The 18038-nt window shown below is 43.1% G+C and overlaps 1 protein-coding gene across 10 annotated transcripts; it reads right to left on the bottom strand.

Moving 5' to 3' along the window:
- Positions 1–1879: 1879 nt before the first annotated feature.
- Positions 1880–10968, bottom strand: zbtb18 (zinc finger and BTB domain containing 18). 10 transcript variants are annotated; one of them, XM_064317139.1, is made up of 3 exons: positions 10561–10968; positions 8341–8463; positions 1880–6018 (listed from the first exon to the last, which is right to left on the bottom strand). In XM_064317139.1, exon 3 carries the CDS (start codon positions 6002–6004, stop codon positions 4400–4402), a length of 1605 nt encoding a protein of 534 aa, XP_064173209.1. In that variant the 5' UTR covers positions 6005–6018; positions 8341–8463; positions 10561–10968; the 3' UTR covers positions 1880–4399. The 10 variants fall into 10 exon arrangements, with proteins under 10 accessions (XP_064173209.1, XP_064173205.1, XP_064173206.1 ...); XM_064317135.1 differs by having other exon boundaries at positions 8400–8463; XM_064317136.1 differs by lacking the exon at positions 10561–10968 and adding an exon at positions 10358–10546 and having other exon boundaries at positions 8400–8463.
- Between the last annotated feature and the right edge of the window lie 7070 nt (positions 10969–18038).

Here is an 18038-nt window from a genome sequence, read left to right as displayed (position 1 = left end):
TTTGACAGTGAATTTGAGCTTATCATGTACTGTGGATCCAACAAGTTGGCCAATGAACTATACGTCATATCAGATGAACACTTTACATTTTGCATTGGAGTGGGAGAATGTGTAAATTCCTCAGATAAAAGTCTTTTACTGAACAGACTGTAGGTAGGACTGCTCTGGCAAGAGGGGAGTAAGCCTGATAAATGTTGCCACATATCCAGCACAGAAGAGCACATTGGACTTACAGCTTTAGAAGTTTCTGGAGAGGAGGTGGTGGTAGGGGGTGGGGGCTTACTACATTGGGCCATCTGTAGCCATGCCCTAATGACTAACGCTCACTGACTTCAAAGTGGCCAGCCTTTAATGCATCTGTAAGGCCAGGTTTGCCGAGCAGTGAGACATTAGATAAAGCTGATTTGTTTTCTGGAGATCTGTACATGAAGCGCTTTGGCAGGAGGTGCAGTGTGATTGGCGGGGGGGGGGGGGGTCTCCACAAGCTGCTGCTCATTTTCCCAGCTCCAGCCTCCTCCCCAGCCACAGCCCCACCCAGATAAAGCACCCGCGCTGCTCGACCAGAGCCTCACACAGGACGGCCCAGAGTGGGACCCAAGCACGACTTATTGGTAAACAGGTCGCTCCCCACTCTCTGTATAATTAAGCTTTGAGTGAGTGTGTGTCTGTGTGTGTGAGTGTGTGTGAGAGAGAGAGAAACAATGTCTAGGCTTCTCAATTAAATTTTCTGCCAGTTCAGCTTAGTCTGGCCAGCTATCCTGAATAAATCAAATTTGTTTTTTGTGCATTGCTGATGCACCCTGTGGTTAAATATTACAGTACTGGCCAATAGGGTGGTCCTACTCATTTTCAAATATTGTTTTGTGGAGGTTTGTTTCATCATGTAATTCCATGAGCGGTTTAATCTTTTTATTGCAATTTACATTTGTTGGTATCTACATTTACTAAATTCAGGGCAATGGAGAGTCTCAGCTTCATTAAAAAATGAAAGATGATGATATGACAGCACCTGCTAGTTTGTGCTTCAGTCTGCGGATCAGGAACAGAATGGATCGCTTGCATGACACCCCTCAGTGATTTGAGGCAAGCCTTTTGGTACAATTATGCTTGTTTTTATCAAGACTGATTTGACCGTTATGACAAATGAAAGGTGTGCATTTTTCTGCTGAACAATTTACTGGAATGCAGAAGCCCATTTGAATTTAAAATGTTCAATAAATAGGAGTAGCTACTGAAGTGTGAAATCTCTGCAATAACAAGAAAACAATTCCCATCAGATCAGTCTCGTTAGTTAAGTTCCTGCCAGGGAACCTGAGCATGAAAAATATTTCCACTGTATGACACAGGAACACAGTGACTGATTCTACTGGCTTTCACAAAGCAGATGGTTGCAAATGGATGGTGCATTACCCTAAATATCTACTCAAAATTAAAATGAATAAAGCAAGATTTAGTCCCTATTCACTGCCTTTATTAATACGCACACCTGAAACTCACAGTGAGGCAGGTCCCACATTTGCAGTTTAATTAGGCTTATAGCCCTTTATTAACCTGTTAGGAATAATTATGCCACTGTTATAACCCTTTATTAACCTGTAAGAGTAATTGCGCTCTTTGTAGAGCGATTTTATATTCATATGAGCTATGCCGGGTTTCAGTTATCACATGAAAGGCAGATTGATGTCAAGTTTTTTGGAATCAATGTAGGCTATTTAGAATTTATCATTATATTTTTGGGGCTTTATCATATAAACTGTTGACACACGGATCCCCTTGCCCCTTGTGTAAAATGTCTCTCACCAGAATGTTAATTCATGTATTTCATGTCAAAAAAAATCTAATCTAAATTCAAAATCGGAGAAAACAAACAACAGTCGACTTTTCAGGTTCTTATAATTTATTGCAGTTCGCACACAATTTAAAAATTTCACCAACAGCACACCAAAAAAGTACAAAACTAGATAGCCTCAGAATTTCCACCCCTTGAGAAATAAAACATACTATGATTGTCAAAGCTAAATGTCTAAAATAAAACTAAAATAAAAATTCAAAGAAAAGTCTCAGGGGGACAACAAATGAAATGTAAGAGTCGATTCAATCTGCTCTTCAGACAGTGATTGTCCTGTTCAGACAGATTTAGTATTTACTCCAGTCTCATAGCACAGTCTCCAGAATATCTGAACATTTTCATTTTTCAAGTAAAACCACAGATATATGGAGATGCTTAACAGATAATTTTTCACAGCCTTTTTTTATCAAGAAAAATATGAAATAAACAGTCCAATAATAATACATCATTTCAGTTTTCCAGTAATAACCTTCAACAAAAAAAACAAGCCATTTACAGTAGTTTAAGGCGGTCAAGTACATTAAGAAAATTCGCATAAAAATACAATTAGAAAAAAAAAACACAGATGATATATTTCTCCATGATAATCCCACACAGATTATGAGTGCAAAAAAAGGGGAAATGATCACTGTGCAAAACGCCATCACCATGGGGACCCTCTGCAAAGCACAATGTGTCCCCCCCACCGGTCCTGCACCTCCATCACACCCCCAAACCCTGTGCCAGAGGCGGGACCCCAGCCTTGATGCTGTGTATGGACCTTTCCGTCAGGTTAGCATTAGTCATTCAGCGTTTCATCGCCCCAGTCCGAGTCATATTCGAGTAAATATCAGGGCTCTACTTCTGCACAATGGCTGCAAGTAACATGTAACTGAAGGGAGTTTTCAATTCTATTTGACGTTTATAAAAATATGAAAGTTGGGGGGTCAAGGAAATATATTCTAAATTATTTCTTGGCCTACTTTGTAGTTTCAAAATATTTATTTCCGATTTGGAAAATAAAATATTGGAAAATAAATAGCATGTAAACGTCTGTGCGTTTGTGTGTCTAAAACTGAAACATACGCGCACACACACAGGCTGGAGACTAACGCAGACAGATTTAAGGGTAGTGCCAATTACAGACTTCCTCTCTTTCCTTAAGAAAATTAAGTCAGGAGAACTTCGACATGAGCAGGTGAGATCTCAGCATTTCAAGTTTATAGCAAGTGCTGAATGAAAATATAAATAAATAAATTACTGACAAAGCAGAATTGTTTTCTTAAATACAAGAAATAATTACCAAACAGGAAGAAATAAGTGAATCGTGTTTGGACATATAAGCAGCGCTCGCTACCCACAAACTCACAGCCGACCACTGTGTGTAAGTCCTAGGATGGCCATATCACCATTGCCGTGTCCGTCCCACACAAGGCAAACTGAGACTTATCAGTGCAGTTAAACAAGGTCTGCAACCCCACAGAAAACTGTAAAGAAGCTCCCTAATGACAGACAGGAGAGAAAAAAACTACTCAGGAATCCAATGACTGGGCTAATTTAAAACACTCTCCAAATGCAAAAACAACTGAAAGTCTTAAATCAAATTCATGCATTTCCATAGCTGTAATATTTACTTCTTTTAAGAGACTTAACCGATGAGATCAGCACAGCCTGCATTTTATTCATCGGTTACAATTTACAGCAATACAGCAATTCACATTGTAAATGTACAGGTGGAATTCATGCAACAACAGATCCCTTTTCATAAAGATCTCCTCAAACACCAGAGAAATCAAAATATTTTACTTCAATAATGAATGTTTCATGACTGCAGTTACGGCTTACAAAAAATGTGAATTATTAATTATAATAAAGGTTAAAAAAGATGTTCAATTAATTTGAAAAAGGAAGCTGTACATTGCATGAGATGCCATTTTTTGTCTTTCATCAGTCAAGTTTCCCCATCACAACTAATAAAAATGCACAAGAGCAGAAATAATGAAGATGAAGACATGAGACTACAGCAGTGCTCTATACAGATACGTACACGTATGCGCGTATGTGTACTGCTGTGAATTTAATGTTGACCATACCCGTTTAGTGTACTTTCATACCCTATTTCTAAAATGTTCTTCCTGCAATCATGGTGTAAAGAAAGGGAGAGTAGGTGTTCTCACCTACAGCGAGTGCAAACAGCCTGCTGCTCTGCACACACTCGCACTTCAAGAGGGCAGAATATGTTCTTAAATGTATGTAATGACGTCACATACAAAACGGTCACCCAAAACTAAGCTCTTGTGTAAACATTACTGGAAAAAATATTTCCTCATGTTTCACCGTGAGGACTTTACTGACGTTTAAAAAACTAAATGACAAGAACAAAAATACTAATGATAAATCAGCAGTAACATTTTCACGTGCTACTAAAGTGCAGTTTAGCAATGAAACAAAATGACAAGAAACATGACTGATTTAGACCACCCTTACCCACCCACGACCCTTACCTCAGTGCCCGACAATGTCACAGATATTTCTTCAGAAGTGAAAAGGAGTTCTGGTAATAGTGGCGGCTCATTTCCAGAGCTCCTGCGAGCTGTCCTCCAGCGCCCAGTCCCTGACGTTGGGCAGGCTGAGGGCGCCCTCGCTCTTTACGGACAGAGAGTTGACCAGCTCGCAGTGGAACTTGCGGATGTGGCGGTAGAGGTCCCCGGACTGCGTGAAGCGGCGCTCGCACCACTTGCAGGCGTGCGGCTTCTCGCGGGTGTGCACCACGGCGTGCCGGCTCAGGTTGTGAGAGTACTGGAAGCTCTTGCCGCAGGTGGTGCAGGTGTAGGGTTTCTCCCCGGAGTGAGTCCGCTCGTGCCGCTTGAGCGTGTACATGCAGGAGAAGGTTTTGCTGCAGATGGAGCAGGTGGGCACGTTGACGTCGCCGGCCGGCTTGGCGCGGGTGCCCTCCTGCTCGCGGAAGTGCGAGCTGAGGTGGATCTGCAGGACGTGCGGACTGGGGAAGACCTTGCTGCAGAGCGGGCACATGAAGATCTGCCCGTGAGGGGCGCTGGTGAGCATGTTAGAAACGTAGGGGAGCAGGGCGCCGTCCAGCCCTGGCGGCTCGGTTTGGGCGCGGTCGCTCTCCGGGCTCAGCATCTCCTCATCCTCGCTGGCCTTCTCCTCGCGCTCCAACTCTCCTGACAGAGCAGCCAGGTGCGCCTCGTAGCCCAGCCGCCGAGGGACCCCGCCATTAGTGCTGGGCATGGCCTCTTTGGGGCCGCTGTGGTCCATGTGGTCGTAGTCCCGGCCTGCCAGGTCCTCCTCATCAGATGCTGTTTCTCTCTCCACCTTCACCTGCACCAGGTCAGGCACGGGTGCGGCCGTGGTCGAGCCACAGAAAAAGGGGTTGCTGGGAATGGGTTCCCCGGGGCCCCCCGTTAGGCCGGATTTGACGGACAGGTCCAGCACGCAGTCGGCGTCTGAGGAGACCCTGCGGGAGGCAGCGGACCTGCGGGACAGGGAGCCAGCAGAACTGCAGGGGCTGCCGGCCGGAGACGGCTTCCCAGCCTCGGCCTCCCCCACGCTGCCCCTGCTCCCAGGGGCCGGCGGCGGGTCACAGGGCAGCCGTAGCCACAGGCCGGCGGGGTCAGGGAGCGGGAGTGGGCCCCGCTTGGCGTCAGGGTCGTCGTCGTCGCTGGGCAGCAGGTCGGCAGCAGGGTGGCCTGCACTCCCCTCCGACAGGCTGTCCGCTTTTTCCGAGCAGCTAGAGATATCCTCCTCCCCCTGTCGGCCCGTCCCGCCCCCAACCCTGCTTGCCTCGGCCGCCGCCTTCCGCTTCAGCCGCTTTTTGCACACCTTGACGATGTCGTACATGTGCAGGTAGCTGGCGGCCGCCAGCACGTCCTCCACGGGCAGTGCCTTGAACTGCAGCCGGCCCTCGTACATGAACTCCAGCAGGAGGGCGAAGGCGGGCGCCGTCACGATGTCGCTGTTGAGCTGCACCACGTCCCGCTTGTCCAGCTGGTCCTTGTAGAAGAGGTGGAAGTACATGCTGCAGGAGGCCAGCACGGCGCGGTGGGCGCGGAACTGGGCGTCACCCACCAGCACCGTGGAATCGCACAGGAAGCCCTGGTGCCTCTGCTCCCTCAGACACTGGAGCAAATGTCTGCTGTGGTCCGGAAACTCCATGCTGTCTACATAACCTGAAAAACACAAGTACACCTTACAAGCCTTTCTGTTACAGATTTCATACAACTTTACACTTTCCCCTTCTTTCTCGCTTTATCTCACATGCACACGTATACACACTCCCATACACTCTTTCACTGGGAAACGCAGTGGAATCGCAAGCTACACTTAAAAAAATTTAAAAAAACATTACCCAAAAAATGTTTTCAGGTCTACACTGCAACACAAAGGTAAAATACCACGTTACTGTCCCAGCAATTTTAGATTTTCCTTAACTTTAATTGATCACTCTTCAATCGGTGTCAATTTTATTCTTTTTTTTTTTTTTTTTTTTACATTGCAGAGTATTTCAATTCATCTTTCGTGAAAAAACAAAACCAACGTCTGCTGAAAAGTTGATGAAATGATCTGTGAGAGCGGCTGTTGAGACAGAGGTTTGGCAGCTGGATGTGCAGGGTGTCCTGTCAGGAGTCTGTGCCTCCTGTCCTCACTGATGAGCCTGCAACAGCCACAGCTGCGCACCCTTCCTGCAGCTCCCTCTCTTTATAATGCCACGCTCTGCTTTCAGGTACACACACACACAGCCCAGCAAGAGGACACACACACACACACATACACACACTGCCCAGCAAAGGTACACACACACACACACACATACCGGCCAATGAGAAGACACATACACACAACACACTGCCCAGCAAAAGGACACACACACACACACTGTCCAACGAGAGGACACACACACACTGCCCAGCAAGAGGACACACACACACTGCCCAACGAGAGGACACACACACTGCCCAGCAAGAGGACACACCCACATGCACTGCCCAGCGAGAGGACACACACACAACACACTGCCCAACGGGAGGACACACACATAACACACTGCCCAGCAAGAGGACACGCACACAATTCAGTAACCAGTGAGAGGACACACACACAACTCACTGCCTCGTGAATGGACACACACACAAAATGCATTACTCAGCAAGAGGACACACACACATAACACACTTCCCAGTGAGGGGACACACACGTAGTGCACTGCCTCACAAGAGGCCTTGGGTTACCCTCACCAGCCTATTCAATCCTGCACAGATAGACTTTTTCAGTGAAATGCATTCAGCCCTTAATTAACTACAGTAACAGCAAAAATATATTTTAAAAATACATATATAAAATCTCATAAATATACAGCCTATTATTTCATTTATTTTGACTTAAGTTTAAATTTTACTTAAAGTGTATTCTTAGATTTAAAACAACAAAAAAAATCACCTGTTACCCATTGGGTTTTACCTGCTCAACTATGGCAAAAAAATCAGTGTTTTACAAAAGCACATTAAAGTGAGATTTCTTTGTTTGAATCTGTGCTGCTCCTTCATTAAAATCCAAGACTGCCCTTAATGAGGAAGCTTAGAGAGACACCCCTCACCTCCCACCCCCCACACCCCAATCTTCACAGACCCTGCACATCCACCTCAAAGACCCCCACAAGACTTACAATACAATCACTTTAAGTGCCCTGTAGTCCACACCAATCCTAATCCTTAAGATGGCCTAAAAATAAAGAGCAGAGCACAGCTCACAAGGTAGCGCCGATCAAATTAGGAGGCAGGGAGGACGGAGTGGGGCGAAGGAGGCGGCTTACAAACATCTGATCCAGCTGACTGGGGCCATATGGTAGCTGCAGCTCAGATAAAGAGATTAAGACTGGGAGGACTGCGATTACAGCTGTCTGGCCAATTCAGGCAGCTCAAACCTGCAAGTACTAAATTAGTCACTAACGAAAAAAAAAAATAGGAGTAAAAAGAAAGAGCAGCTTTCAGATGCCACAATGAATTTAAACAACTTCTATGAAATAGACTCTACGATCACCACTTAGCACTGCTGTCACAAAGCACTCACAAATCAGTTTGCCATTTCCATGAATATCACACCACTGGAGAAGTCAATGTATCAAAATATGCCCTGTATTAGATTTTATATTAAAGTTAACTGATAATTATACCGCTACATAAATTACTATTTATATCTGTGTAAAAACATTGAATTTTTAAATTAAATCTAAATGTTAAGGAGACTTAATGAGACGAAAAGACCTGAATTAAAAAAAGGATTTCCTCAAATTCCCAGTTATCAATCAGTTTCAAAGATTTCTTAAAAATTTTACTAATTATACAACTAAATGACCACAAGCCATACAATAAACACGACGGAAAAAGAAAAAACCTCTCAAATACATTCCATTCTGCCACGGAATATCAGCGATTATGCTATTCCCTGTGAAAACAGAAATGATCTGCTCCCCATACTGGGAGCCCCACACTTACAGACAGCAGCCAGGAGAAAGCTCAGCCCCAACACAAGCAGCCCTCTGTTCTCACAGTACCTGTAGTATGCATCAACTTGATTAAGTCCTCTAGCCGAGTAGCCCGGCCGGCTGCACTCCTTCGCTGAATCGATGAGGGTGGGAGGGGGAAAGAGAGGTGCGAGAGACAGATGCAGAGTGGAGGAGATGTTAGAGGGGAAGTGGATACGTTCTCCCGCACGCAGATCCACACACACTGACTCCCAGCCTCAGTGTTAGAATAAAAGGCAGGGGGATGGCAGCCTGTCAGCTGCTCTGACATCATGTTCAGATGGAAATGCTACCTCCAGCTGTGCTCCTTTTACAGCCATATGCTGCTCTTCTACAATCGTGCCACCAGCCTCTCTCCTCCACACAACTTTGTTTCCACTTCTCTCCATTTAAAACGCATAAAAAACAGGGGGAAATGCACTTTGGTGTTTCTGTGTGAAACTGCCCACTCCCTCCCCCTGCCCCCTTTATTTCTAATCTCCAAGTACACAACTTTAGAATATAGGTCTGTGTGAAAACTGACACTTTTCTCTAACCTAGTTTCCTGCACAGAGAATTTAAATGCCCTCAAGTTTTTTTTCTTTCTTTCCCCCCCTTCTTTTGGCTGCGTTCCTTCCAGTAGCCATAAACAAAGGCCAGCCCGGCACATTTGCAACTGACAGATCCACGCAGCTGATATTGTTTCCCACTTCTTTCTGGTTCAGTGACTTCACCACAACCGCCATTCATTGCGCACCCCCTGCACAACTGATTTAAAAAAAAAGAAAATAGTAAAATAATGACAAATAGAGACTATCATAGATATAGACCTTGCGAGCAATATTTTTTTTTACATAACATTACATTATACTATAATGGACTACTAAATCATTTTATAGCTCCGTTTTAAAACTTAAAAGTATTTCGTTTATGTGAGACTTTTTATCCATAATTTTCTTCCATAATTGGATCAGCATATTACTTCGTTTAGTTTATAATTCATATAGTCGCATAAAAACAAGCCTATAATTAGCAAGATAGTAAATCGCCATGCGTGTATAACCTTTTAAGAAGGTAATTCACCCGACGTATGCAACCTGTTCTTGTTGACATATAGCCACACATATGTTTTAGAGCTCATTGTTACTCAAAGTACAATACTTAATGTGAGTTCCTTTTCTCGTTCGGTTCCGTTAAGTCGTTTTACTCCGACTCGGGAAAAGTTGCACCATTTGAATATTTGGCAACCCAAACCGGCTTGCGCTACTGCGTGGAAGCGATTGCCAGAATGAACGCATTGAGCGTCTCCCAGGAGGAGGGCACATAAATAAACATAATGTAACATAAACGGAGCCACAGTGTTTGCTCTTGAGCTAACGCTCCAGAGTCGGACAATACATTAATTGCAACTGGTAGGCTATTCGCCAAATAGGCAGGTAACAATCCAGGGTCTACAGTAGAAAGATATTTAGGTTAATCCAACAAACTAGCTTTTATATCTCACAAGAGACACGCCTGCCGAAATGCAAAACATGTTGCCACATATAGGCAATGTTAGATAATATATTCAGTGTTGGCTAACATACAGTGGGTAGCTATATAGCTGCTTGATGGCGCTGAGGGTTTAGCAATTCCCCTTCCAAACAATTCACTACTTTATTCATAATGCAAACTGTCAAGAAAACTTTTACTACATTTTGGAAAGCTGGCTGGGAAAAAATAGGCTAACAATCAACATTCATTGTATTAGTTGTCTCTTTACATTCTACCTCGCCACATCTATTACAACCTGGTCAGCGAAAATAGCCATCAACTCCCCCGTCTCCCCCAAAGACATACACCGGCGGAGTAGCCTAACTGGTGCTTAGGGTGCGAAACGGGAGCTAGGAAACAAAACACAACAGTCATACATTTTCATTTCACACGGGGACACACACACTCCATGTAAACACACACACTGACCCACGCAGTCGGAGCGAACAAAAAAGTATACAACGTTAACGACCAACCTGCAGTAGTTGCGGGTAGTATTGCAGGCCCGGCTGGCTGCTTCGTCGAGACACACTGTCTCTCAATATCTAGCTAACGTTAGCTAACATAGCAACTATTTCTGTCGGGAAGGGAACAGTCGCGTGAAAAAGAACGGTACTTTTTCTTTCACTGCCTTACACCCTCTTTCATCTTTGAAAGATCCCCGTATAAACGCACTTACAGACAAGAAGGTTCCGTCTCTTCCTTCAAAGGAGCTCCGTCAAATCCTCTCGCCTGAAAAAATAACTAGATTGACTTTCAACAGCTCTCCATAACAACCTGCAGTGGCACAGACACAGGGCAAGCGAGCGGGAGCGACGAGCTGCGGCAGCCAGATGTTTCCGAGCTGTTGCTACTCAACTCTCAAGCTAAAGACAAGCGTCTGACTGGCAGCGCAGAAACCAATAGAGGCGGCGATAAGAAGCGCAGAGGCAAATTGGAAGCGGCCGCTAAGGGGGGAAGGGGGAGGGATGTCTCTTCTCCGCGTAGGTTGACACCAGGCAACAGTGAGAAGGCAGAAAAAAGGCCAAGAGAGCTGGTTCCTCAAACAGACTGGCGCAGAGCACCGTGAGAGTGAAAGAGCGCAATGGTACGTGGGTACTGTAGTCACGGCTCCACGCAGGCACAGGAGAACAGGTGCACTGCCACTCATTCTTCAGAAACTCACCGGGGCAAAGATAAGACTACGGAGAAAGGACCGAGAAAGGAGGCGTAAGAGATGCATTCAATAATGTTTAATCATCTGTATCAGTAGGCTACACGACTGAAATGCAAGTGTTTCAAAAAATATATATTTAAAAACAAAATTTAATAAAAAAAAATTCCGCATTTGTTAATCGCTCATTTTTGTCATAGTAGCGAGCATGCATTCGGTTTAGTTTTATCTCGCATGACCCTTTAGCATATAAGTTTTAGGTTATTTTACAATTATGTTGTTCTCTTGGTATTTGACTGCCGGGATGTGTTTTGAATAAGTAACGTGGCTATACCGTAACAACTATTTTGTTAGTTTTCAAGTGTTTGGAGACAGGAAATGCACGATTATTTAATGTGATGTCTGGCTGAAAGGTATTGCGGAAAATCCATCTGTGATGCTATAAAATCCGTCAGTTTACAAACTTATCCTTCTTCCCTTCTACATATGATTATTATTTTTTATTTTTTATTATTATTATTAGCCCGTCTGAATATTGTTGTGAATATATATCATTTGAAACATAATGAGTAAACTACTTGGCAAAGTGAAAGAATTTCTTAAGATCTCTTCTGACATTTTATTGTCATGTTTGCAAGCTCGATTATCATTTTTACTTTTTGTGGTTTCTTAGCATTTTTTGCTAAATGACTCCAGCAAGTATCCTAGGCGATAAACCGTGCCGGTTAATGTCTGAATGTTAATTACAGACATTGTTCTTAAGTGGAAAGTAGGCTACGCAATCGAAAGAAAATATTATGAAAACATTCTTTAAAAAAAAAAACCCAAATCCCATCTTGAAATTGAGGTCACATTTGTACTGATTTGTAGTCCACTAACCTACGTGCGAACAAATAATTTTTAACGAAACAGGTAAACAGTTGACAAGGCGATAAAATACCAAACACAAAGTGTAGCCCACTTCTTGTAAAGATTTCATAGTAGCCTAATACGTGAACTTGACTTGTGTTTCAATTTGGTAACTAATAGACTAGATGTTTCCGAGCTAGACCCGTTCAACACGGTCTTACTTAGCCTACTGTTACCCTTGCTGACCTGAATTTGTGGACGTTGTGTCGTCAGACAGTCCTTCCTGTAATTATATGGCAGGCTATTAATCAGCATCACACCTTGCAATTATCTAGTTTTCATATTATTATAATTAACACTGGAAGCTAATCACAAACAACATCCCTATACTGGCATTCCTTTGTTAAGAAATAACATGTTTCATACAGCGAAGGTAATGCATCAGATTCTGTAGCAAAAATGTTGCTGCCGCTGCGGAAAACTGTTTATCGCAACAGTTAAAACTATTGATCAAACCTATGCCTTCATCTATGAAAAAATAGCTCTTCAATATTTACTCGTTGAGTCTCAAACAGATGCTGATAATCTCGTTTATGCTCCTCGTAACTGTTGTGTATAGCACTATAATGACCAGTCAAAACCGTTTAAAAGCCATAGATTAACGGCTATTTAAACTGAAGACAAGTGATTACATTTTCGAATAATATCCTTGTATATTAGCATGAATGGCCATCTGAGCATGAATAATAATCCACAAATTGCACTCTGTTCTTCTCTAAGGTTTTTCCTCTGCAATGCCAACAGTAGTATTTATTGAAGCAGATCCCAATTTCAAAAGATATGGCATTTCTTAATGCAACAGTCGGCCCCTGTATACACAATTCTCCATGGAGTTGCCGATCGACACCATTTTTTCAATAGGCCCACCTATACATAATTCTCACGTCAATTATTTTTAAATACATTTAAAAAACATATTTCCTATTTTAAGGTCATGGTTTTCAGATTAAATCATGAGGACGGCTTAGACGAGATCTAATCTGGAAATGATCCTGAAAATTTTAAATTACTCTATCTCTTCTTTTCTGTTACTAATGAAAAAAGATCTTTTGTAACAGCATGTAGTGATCAGTGATGCAGCACTGCAGATCTAGGACATCGGGAAAACTGCCATCCCAATTCCACTTTTGCTGAAAGACGCCTTTAAGTGTACTGTGGATTGAAAAGGAGCAGCAAACAGTTTCATATATCAACTTGTAACGAATAGCTATATATATATAGCTATTCGTTACAAGTTGATTGCTGTTCTTGTTTTGATGTGTTTGTAAACCCATAATAATGTATTATGAGTGCACCAGTTTTTTTTAAATATCAACTTGCATTTACATAACTGACAGATTTTAAATGCATTTTAAATAGTATTAATAATTTATATACCTTTCTTGATGAGTGACCTACTAATTCAAATCTACTATTTCATGAGCGCCAAATAATTATGGGGGAATTCTGGGAATTCTATTTTTCAGCACAATTATTATTTTTGAAGTACAGTAATCAGTATAGCCTACATCAGTAACTCCCAACGACACCCTTAATTCCTGTAAATTACTGAACACGGCATTTCAGGACCAAGGCATTTCCCAAAACATTCCGGTACAGGCCTGTTCCTTGGTATGAATGTGCCGAACAGGTCTGGAATCATAGCCAAGTGTCATTGTCTTTCAACACAAATAATGTCCTTCTTAAATATGTATTCTTCCTGTGCTGCAGACGGCCGAGCTGGACACCAATTTGTTTATGCATGTTACACTTATTGTTCAGTGGAGATTCTCACCATTGTGCTGCTTGTTTCCCAAGTCTCTTCTAACAATTAATCTGTTGTTCTAATTTAAATAAGGTTCATTGGTTAATCTTAATTAGATTCATAATATTTTACTACCAATGCTGCATGAATGTCGGTCGTTTATACTACGCATTCTAGTGTGAAAATACAATACATATTGTGCATTCTTTATATGAATACATATTTACATATACATGTAGTGACATTTATTTCTCTTTTGAGGTTTCAAAATATTTTTTCTAAAGGTTTTTTTCCAAAATACATCTGAGAACATATTTTGCAATATTCCTCAGAAAGTTCTAGTGTAACTGGAACGGGTGGTGCTGTGTGGAGCTTCCAGACCCTGAATCTCACTGCACCAGCTCAGCTAGGCTCCCTGGCTGAGGTGCCCATTTCATTTCAATCTTTTTCGTTCTGTTTTGCAATAGTAGTTATTTGAATGTGGCTCGGCCTCACATTTTAAACTGTATTTCTGCAACCTCCATCTGCAGTGAACAGTCACATACAGGAGAGCATTTACTCCCTGCACCATTTTATTCTTTGACTTGCTATGATAAAAAAAAAAAGATATCATATTTAAATAATTCTACTTTTTAGAGTCATTTAAGGAGGATTCACTGGATTTACATATTGTGAATCAATCAATCTTGAATATGAACACCTGTTAAACAGTGCCGCAGTGCTCTGTGAATTTGTGGGAAAATGGCATGTTGTTGTAGCGCAGTAGAAAATATCCAGCGTAGAGCTGAGATTCCAGAATTTTCTCAGATCTGAGGCTGGTATGAGATGCATGGAGAAACATTACATTTTCCCAGAAATGTAATTTTATGTGTCCCACATAAGGCCATTCTTGGTAAGTCTACTGCTTTATTTGTTCTCCTCCTGGAAGAGAATTCAGTTGATAGATCACACTGCATATAATTTACACATCTGTTAGGCGTGCATAACCTGCCTTAAATCTGTCTCATTCCTTAGCCACGAAGCAGCAGCCGTCTCCCCAGCGGACCTCCCTGGCAGGTACGGGTGTAGCAGTCTGCCTTCCCTCAGAGGGAAAGGGGAGGTGACATTGTGTGGCACAGCCCGGCCTGTGGCTTCAGCCTTCTGCATTCCTACCTCTTGGTGTCACTGTAGAGCCTCTCTGTCGTCAGGCTTCCACACAAGAGCACGGGAGACCGAGGCCACAGGCCAACACCCTGGCCAGGTGAAAAGGAGTCTGTGTCCTTCTATATCTGAGGGAGTTGTATTGATTATGTTTCATTTTCCTTTCCATGAGGTAAGGTCACTGCTGTACATTACAGTGAAGTAAGTACAGTGCATGGACAGAAAAGGCTAATTCAGACCTCACCGAGTTTTTCCACTACCTCTGCCCTCACTGCCCTCATTGCTCAACCCTGCTGAGTTTCTCTCCCTAAAAATTCTCTCCAAACTAGAGCCACTTGAAGCAGGACTGAAGCTGTATAAATGCTTCTGAAAGCATTCAGCACTAATTCCACGCTGTAAGGAGAAAGTGTGCTCAGCTCCAGAAAGTATTAACATTTGCTCTGGGAGTGTCCCGTCTACCCCCAACGACAGAGAAGTGCATGTATACAATATGCAAATGGAATATACAGTGTATAATTAGCCATTAAATATGTGAATCAGTGGTGCTTTTATGGTGTTCTGCACAGTGTGACAACTAACTGTGCAAACCCCAGATAAGCATTTCTTTTGGGGCAAAACTTGTGATGCATTTCATGAAAAGAACCTTGTAAGCCATCATGCAGCCCTCCAGTGAAACTCCACCTCCTCTATTAGTGTCCTGCGTTCAAATATCTGCTTTATTCCATTTGTATAAATAACAGCAGATCTGTTTGAACAGTCTTCTTTTTGTGTAATTGCTGCTCACATCAAATTCATGACCTTGGCATGCTGAAATCAAGAGCCCTCCTATTGTAATTTTAGTGTTGTTCTTCATGCTGTGATGGACACAATAAATTAGTGCCTTTTGCCTTGGATGGCACTCTTGAATAAATGGGACTAGTACAATACCAATACTAACAATAATACTGACATTAGCGCTAATAATTATTATAATATCACTAACAACATATAATTTTTTAAGGCATACTTAAGAAAGGAGTAATGAAATATAGGAGCTGTTATGAGGAACACAAATGGTGGCTTCTCTTCACACTGCATAACTTATCACATGTTTAGCCATTGGCTGTGAGACCCTGCAGATCGTGCCTGTGGTTTTCTGTTGAATTTAAGCAAGCGTTTACCATAACTGCCGAGAGGAACTTCATAAAGCTGTGCCGGGGGAGGGGTGGTTAAACAGTCCTCTTCCTCATATGTGTTTAGGATTGCGTCCACAAGGTCAAAGGTCAAAACCCAGAACTTCCTTGTTTAGAGGACGCATGCACCACACATGCATGTCCAACCTGCAGGGACAGCGTAGGAGGGTGGAGCTCGTACCTGCTCTTTGTACAGGTGATAAAAGTTTCATCTGAGTGTTCCAAACATTGCCAGTGGCAATGTATGTGACAAAACATGACATTCAAAGAATGTCGAATATGAGAAATATTCAGAGAAATATGGAGGACATTTCATGTTCCTCCACATTAACACTGACAGATGAACACAGTCAAGTGTGTATTAAGAGGGCTACAAAAACTCCCCAAAAACATCACCAAGGCTTATGTTTTTAGGTTAGCAGAGTTCCCTGGCCAAATAAGATGCCTGTTTTCTTTCAAGTTGTGGTGATTAGTTCAGGACTTTTGCACCAGTGGCTTCACCACAGTCAAGAAACAAACAGACAGGCTGAATCTGTTGACACAGTCCACCCATAATGCTCCCTGCGTTGCTAAAGTAATGTATTGATTGGATTTGAAGAGTCTTGCGCATCTGGTTTTCTCAATGGTGATTGGTCACAGCATAGCAGTGATTGTCTTTCCTGAGTTTATCTTTTTCTCAGCTGTTGCCTTCTCTTGGAGCAGGAAGACTTGGAGATTTCCCAGCAGGCTCTTGTGGATGTAAATGACCAAATGAACCCACGCTTCAGTCTCTGTTCGCTGCTCACGGTTCCTTATGACACAGATGTGGCATCTCACAGGAACTGCAGCCTGAACTGAGAGGGCTCCAATACAAAATTATAGTCCATTGCGCAAAATGATGATTATGAATTAATCACAAAATCCTTTCTGCTAACATTCACACGCCCAATAAAATGTTCCAGATCTCTCTCAATCCGCCTCAGACTTCAATTTAGACAAACCCGCGAGTGAAACAGATTGGTTTAACTCCAGGTTACAGAGCATCAGTAATTTGTTTGACAGATGCAGATGTTTGTAATTTTACATGTTGAGCGTTTCTGTTGTGTCCTTGCCCCTCAGGTCTGTGTCCAGTGCCCCAGCATCACATACACACAGCTGCCTGTGCTGTCAGCATGGTAGGAAGAGAAGCTTGTTGGCAGTCAAAAACACCGCCCCTAAAATCTGGAGACAGCTCGGTTCGGTACACCCGGGCTCCAGGTCCCCTTAGCTGGGAGCGCTGCTCATAATTATGCTAATAAATGTAGCTGGAGGTAAGAATTTCATGGGTGGCGTCTGCCATTAGCCAGGATTAGGCAGATGTTGATACACCACCTCCTTTGATGGGATTAGCTCTGCTCCAGAGCAGGGAGGAGAGGGGCTGGTACAGTGGCACATTTGCCCATATTCCTGTCCCCATCCCTGGGCAGATATGGAGCTGGCCAGAGCCTGGGCTGCAGATTCTGGAGCTCGCGCTCAGCTTGTCACTGTCATTCCCATAACTGTCCCTTACTGGCCTATGATATTACTATATCAATAAAGGAATGATCCCTCTCCTCACTTTGGATCATGTGCTTCAGGGAGTAGAGGCAGTGTAAAGGCAGTGTTAAGACTCTGTTGGGGCGGTGTAAAGACTGTGTAGAGGCAATGAAAAGGTAGTGTAGGGGCAGTGTAACAGCTGTGTAGATACAGTGTAAAGACTGTGCAGGGGCAGTGTAGAGGCAGCGCAAAGGCCGTGTAGAGGCAGAGTAGAGGCAGTGTCAAGGCTGTATCAGGGATGCAGCAGTAACCTGTGGAGATCTGGGTGACTTAAACAAACCCTGCCCCTGGAGACTAATAACAAAGCCCTGATCCCACGTGCCACACGTACAGCTGAGTGCCTTTACCAGCTGAGCCACTCAGGAGTCCTTATGGCTGCTGTGCTGCTCCAGCACTCTCCACTGAGTCTAATGGAATGCATGCCTCATGTACATACAATCATTCACTGCTGTTATATCCATTGGATATATGCTGGTAATATTGGA

Source organism: Anguilla rostrata, chromosome 18, assembly GCF_018555375.3.
Source record: "Anguilla rostrata isolate EN2019 chromosome 18, ASM1855537v3, whole genome shotgun sequence".
In the NCBI taxonomy this organism is placed as follows: Eukaryota; Metazoa; Chordata; class Actinopteri; order Anguilliformes; family Anguillidae; genus Anguilla; species Anguilla rostrata.
This window is presented reverse-complemented; position numbering and strand designations above follow the sequence as displayed.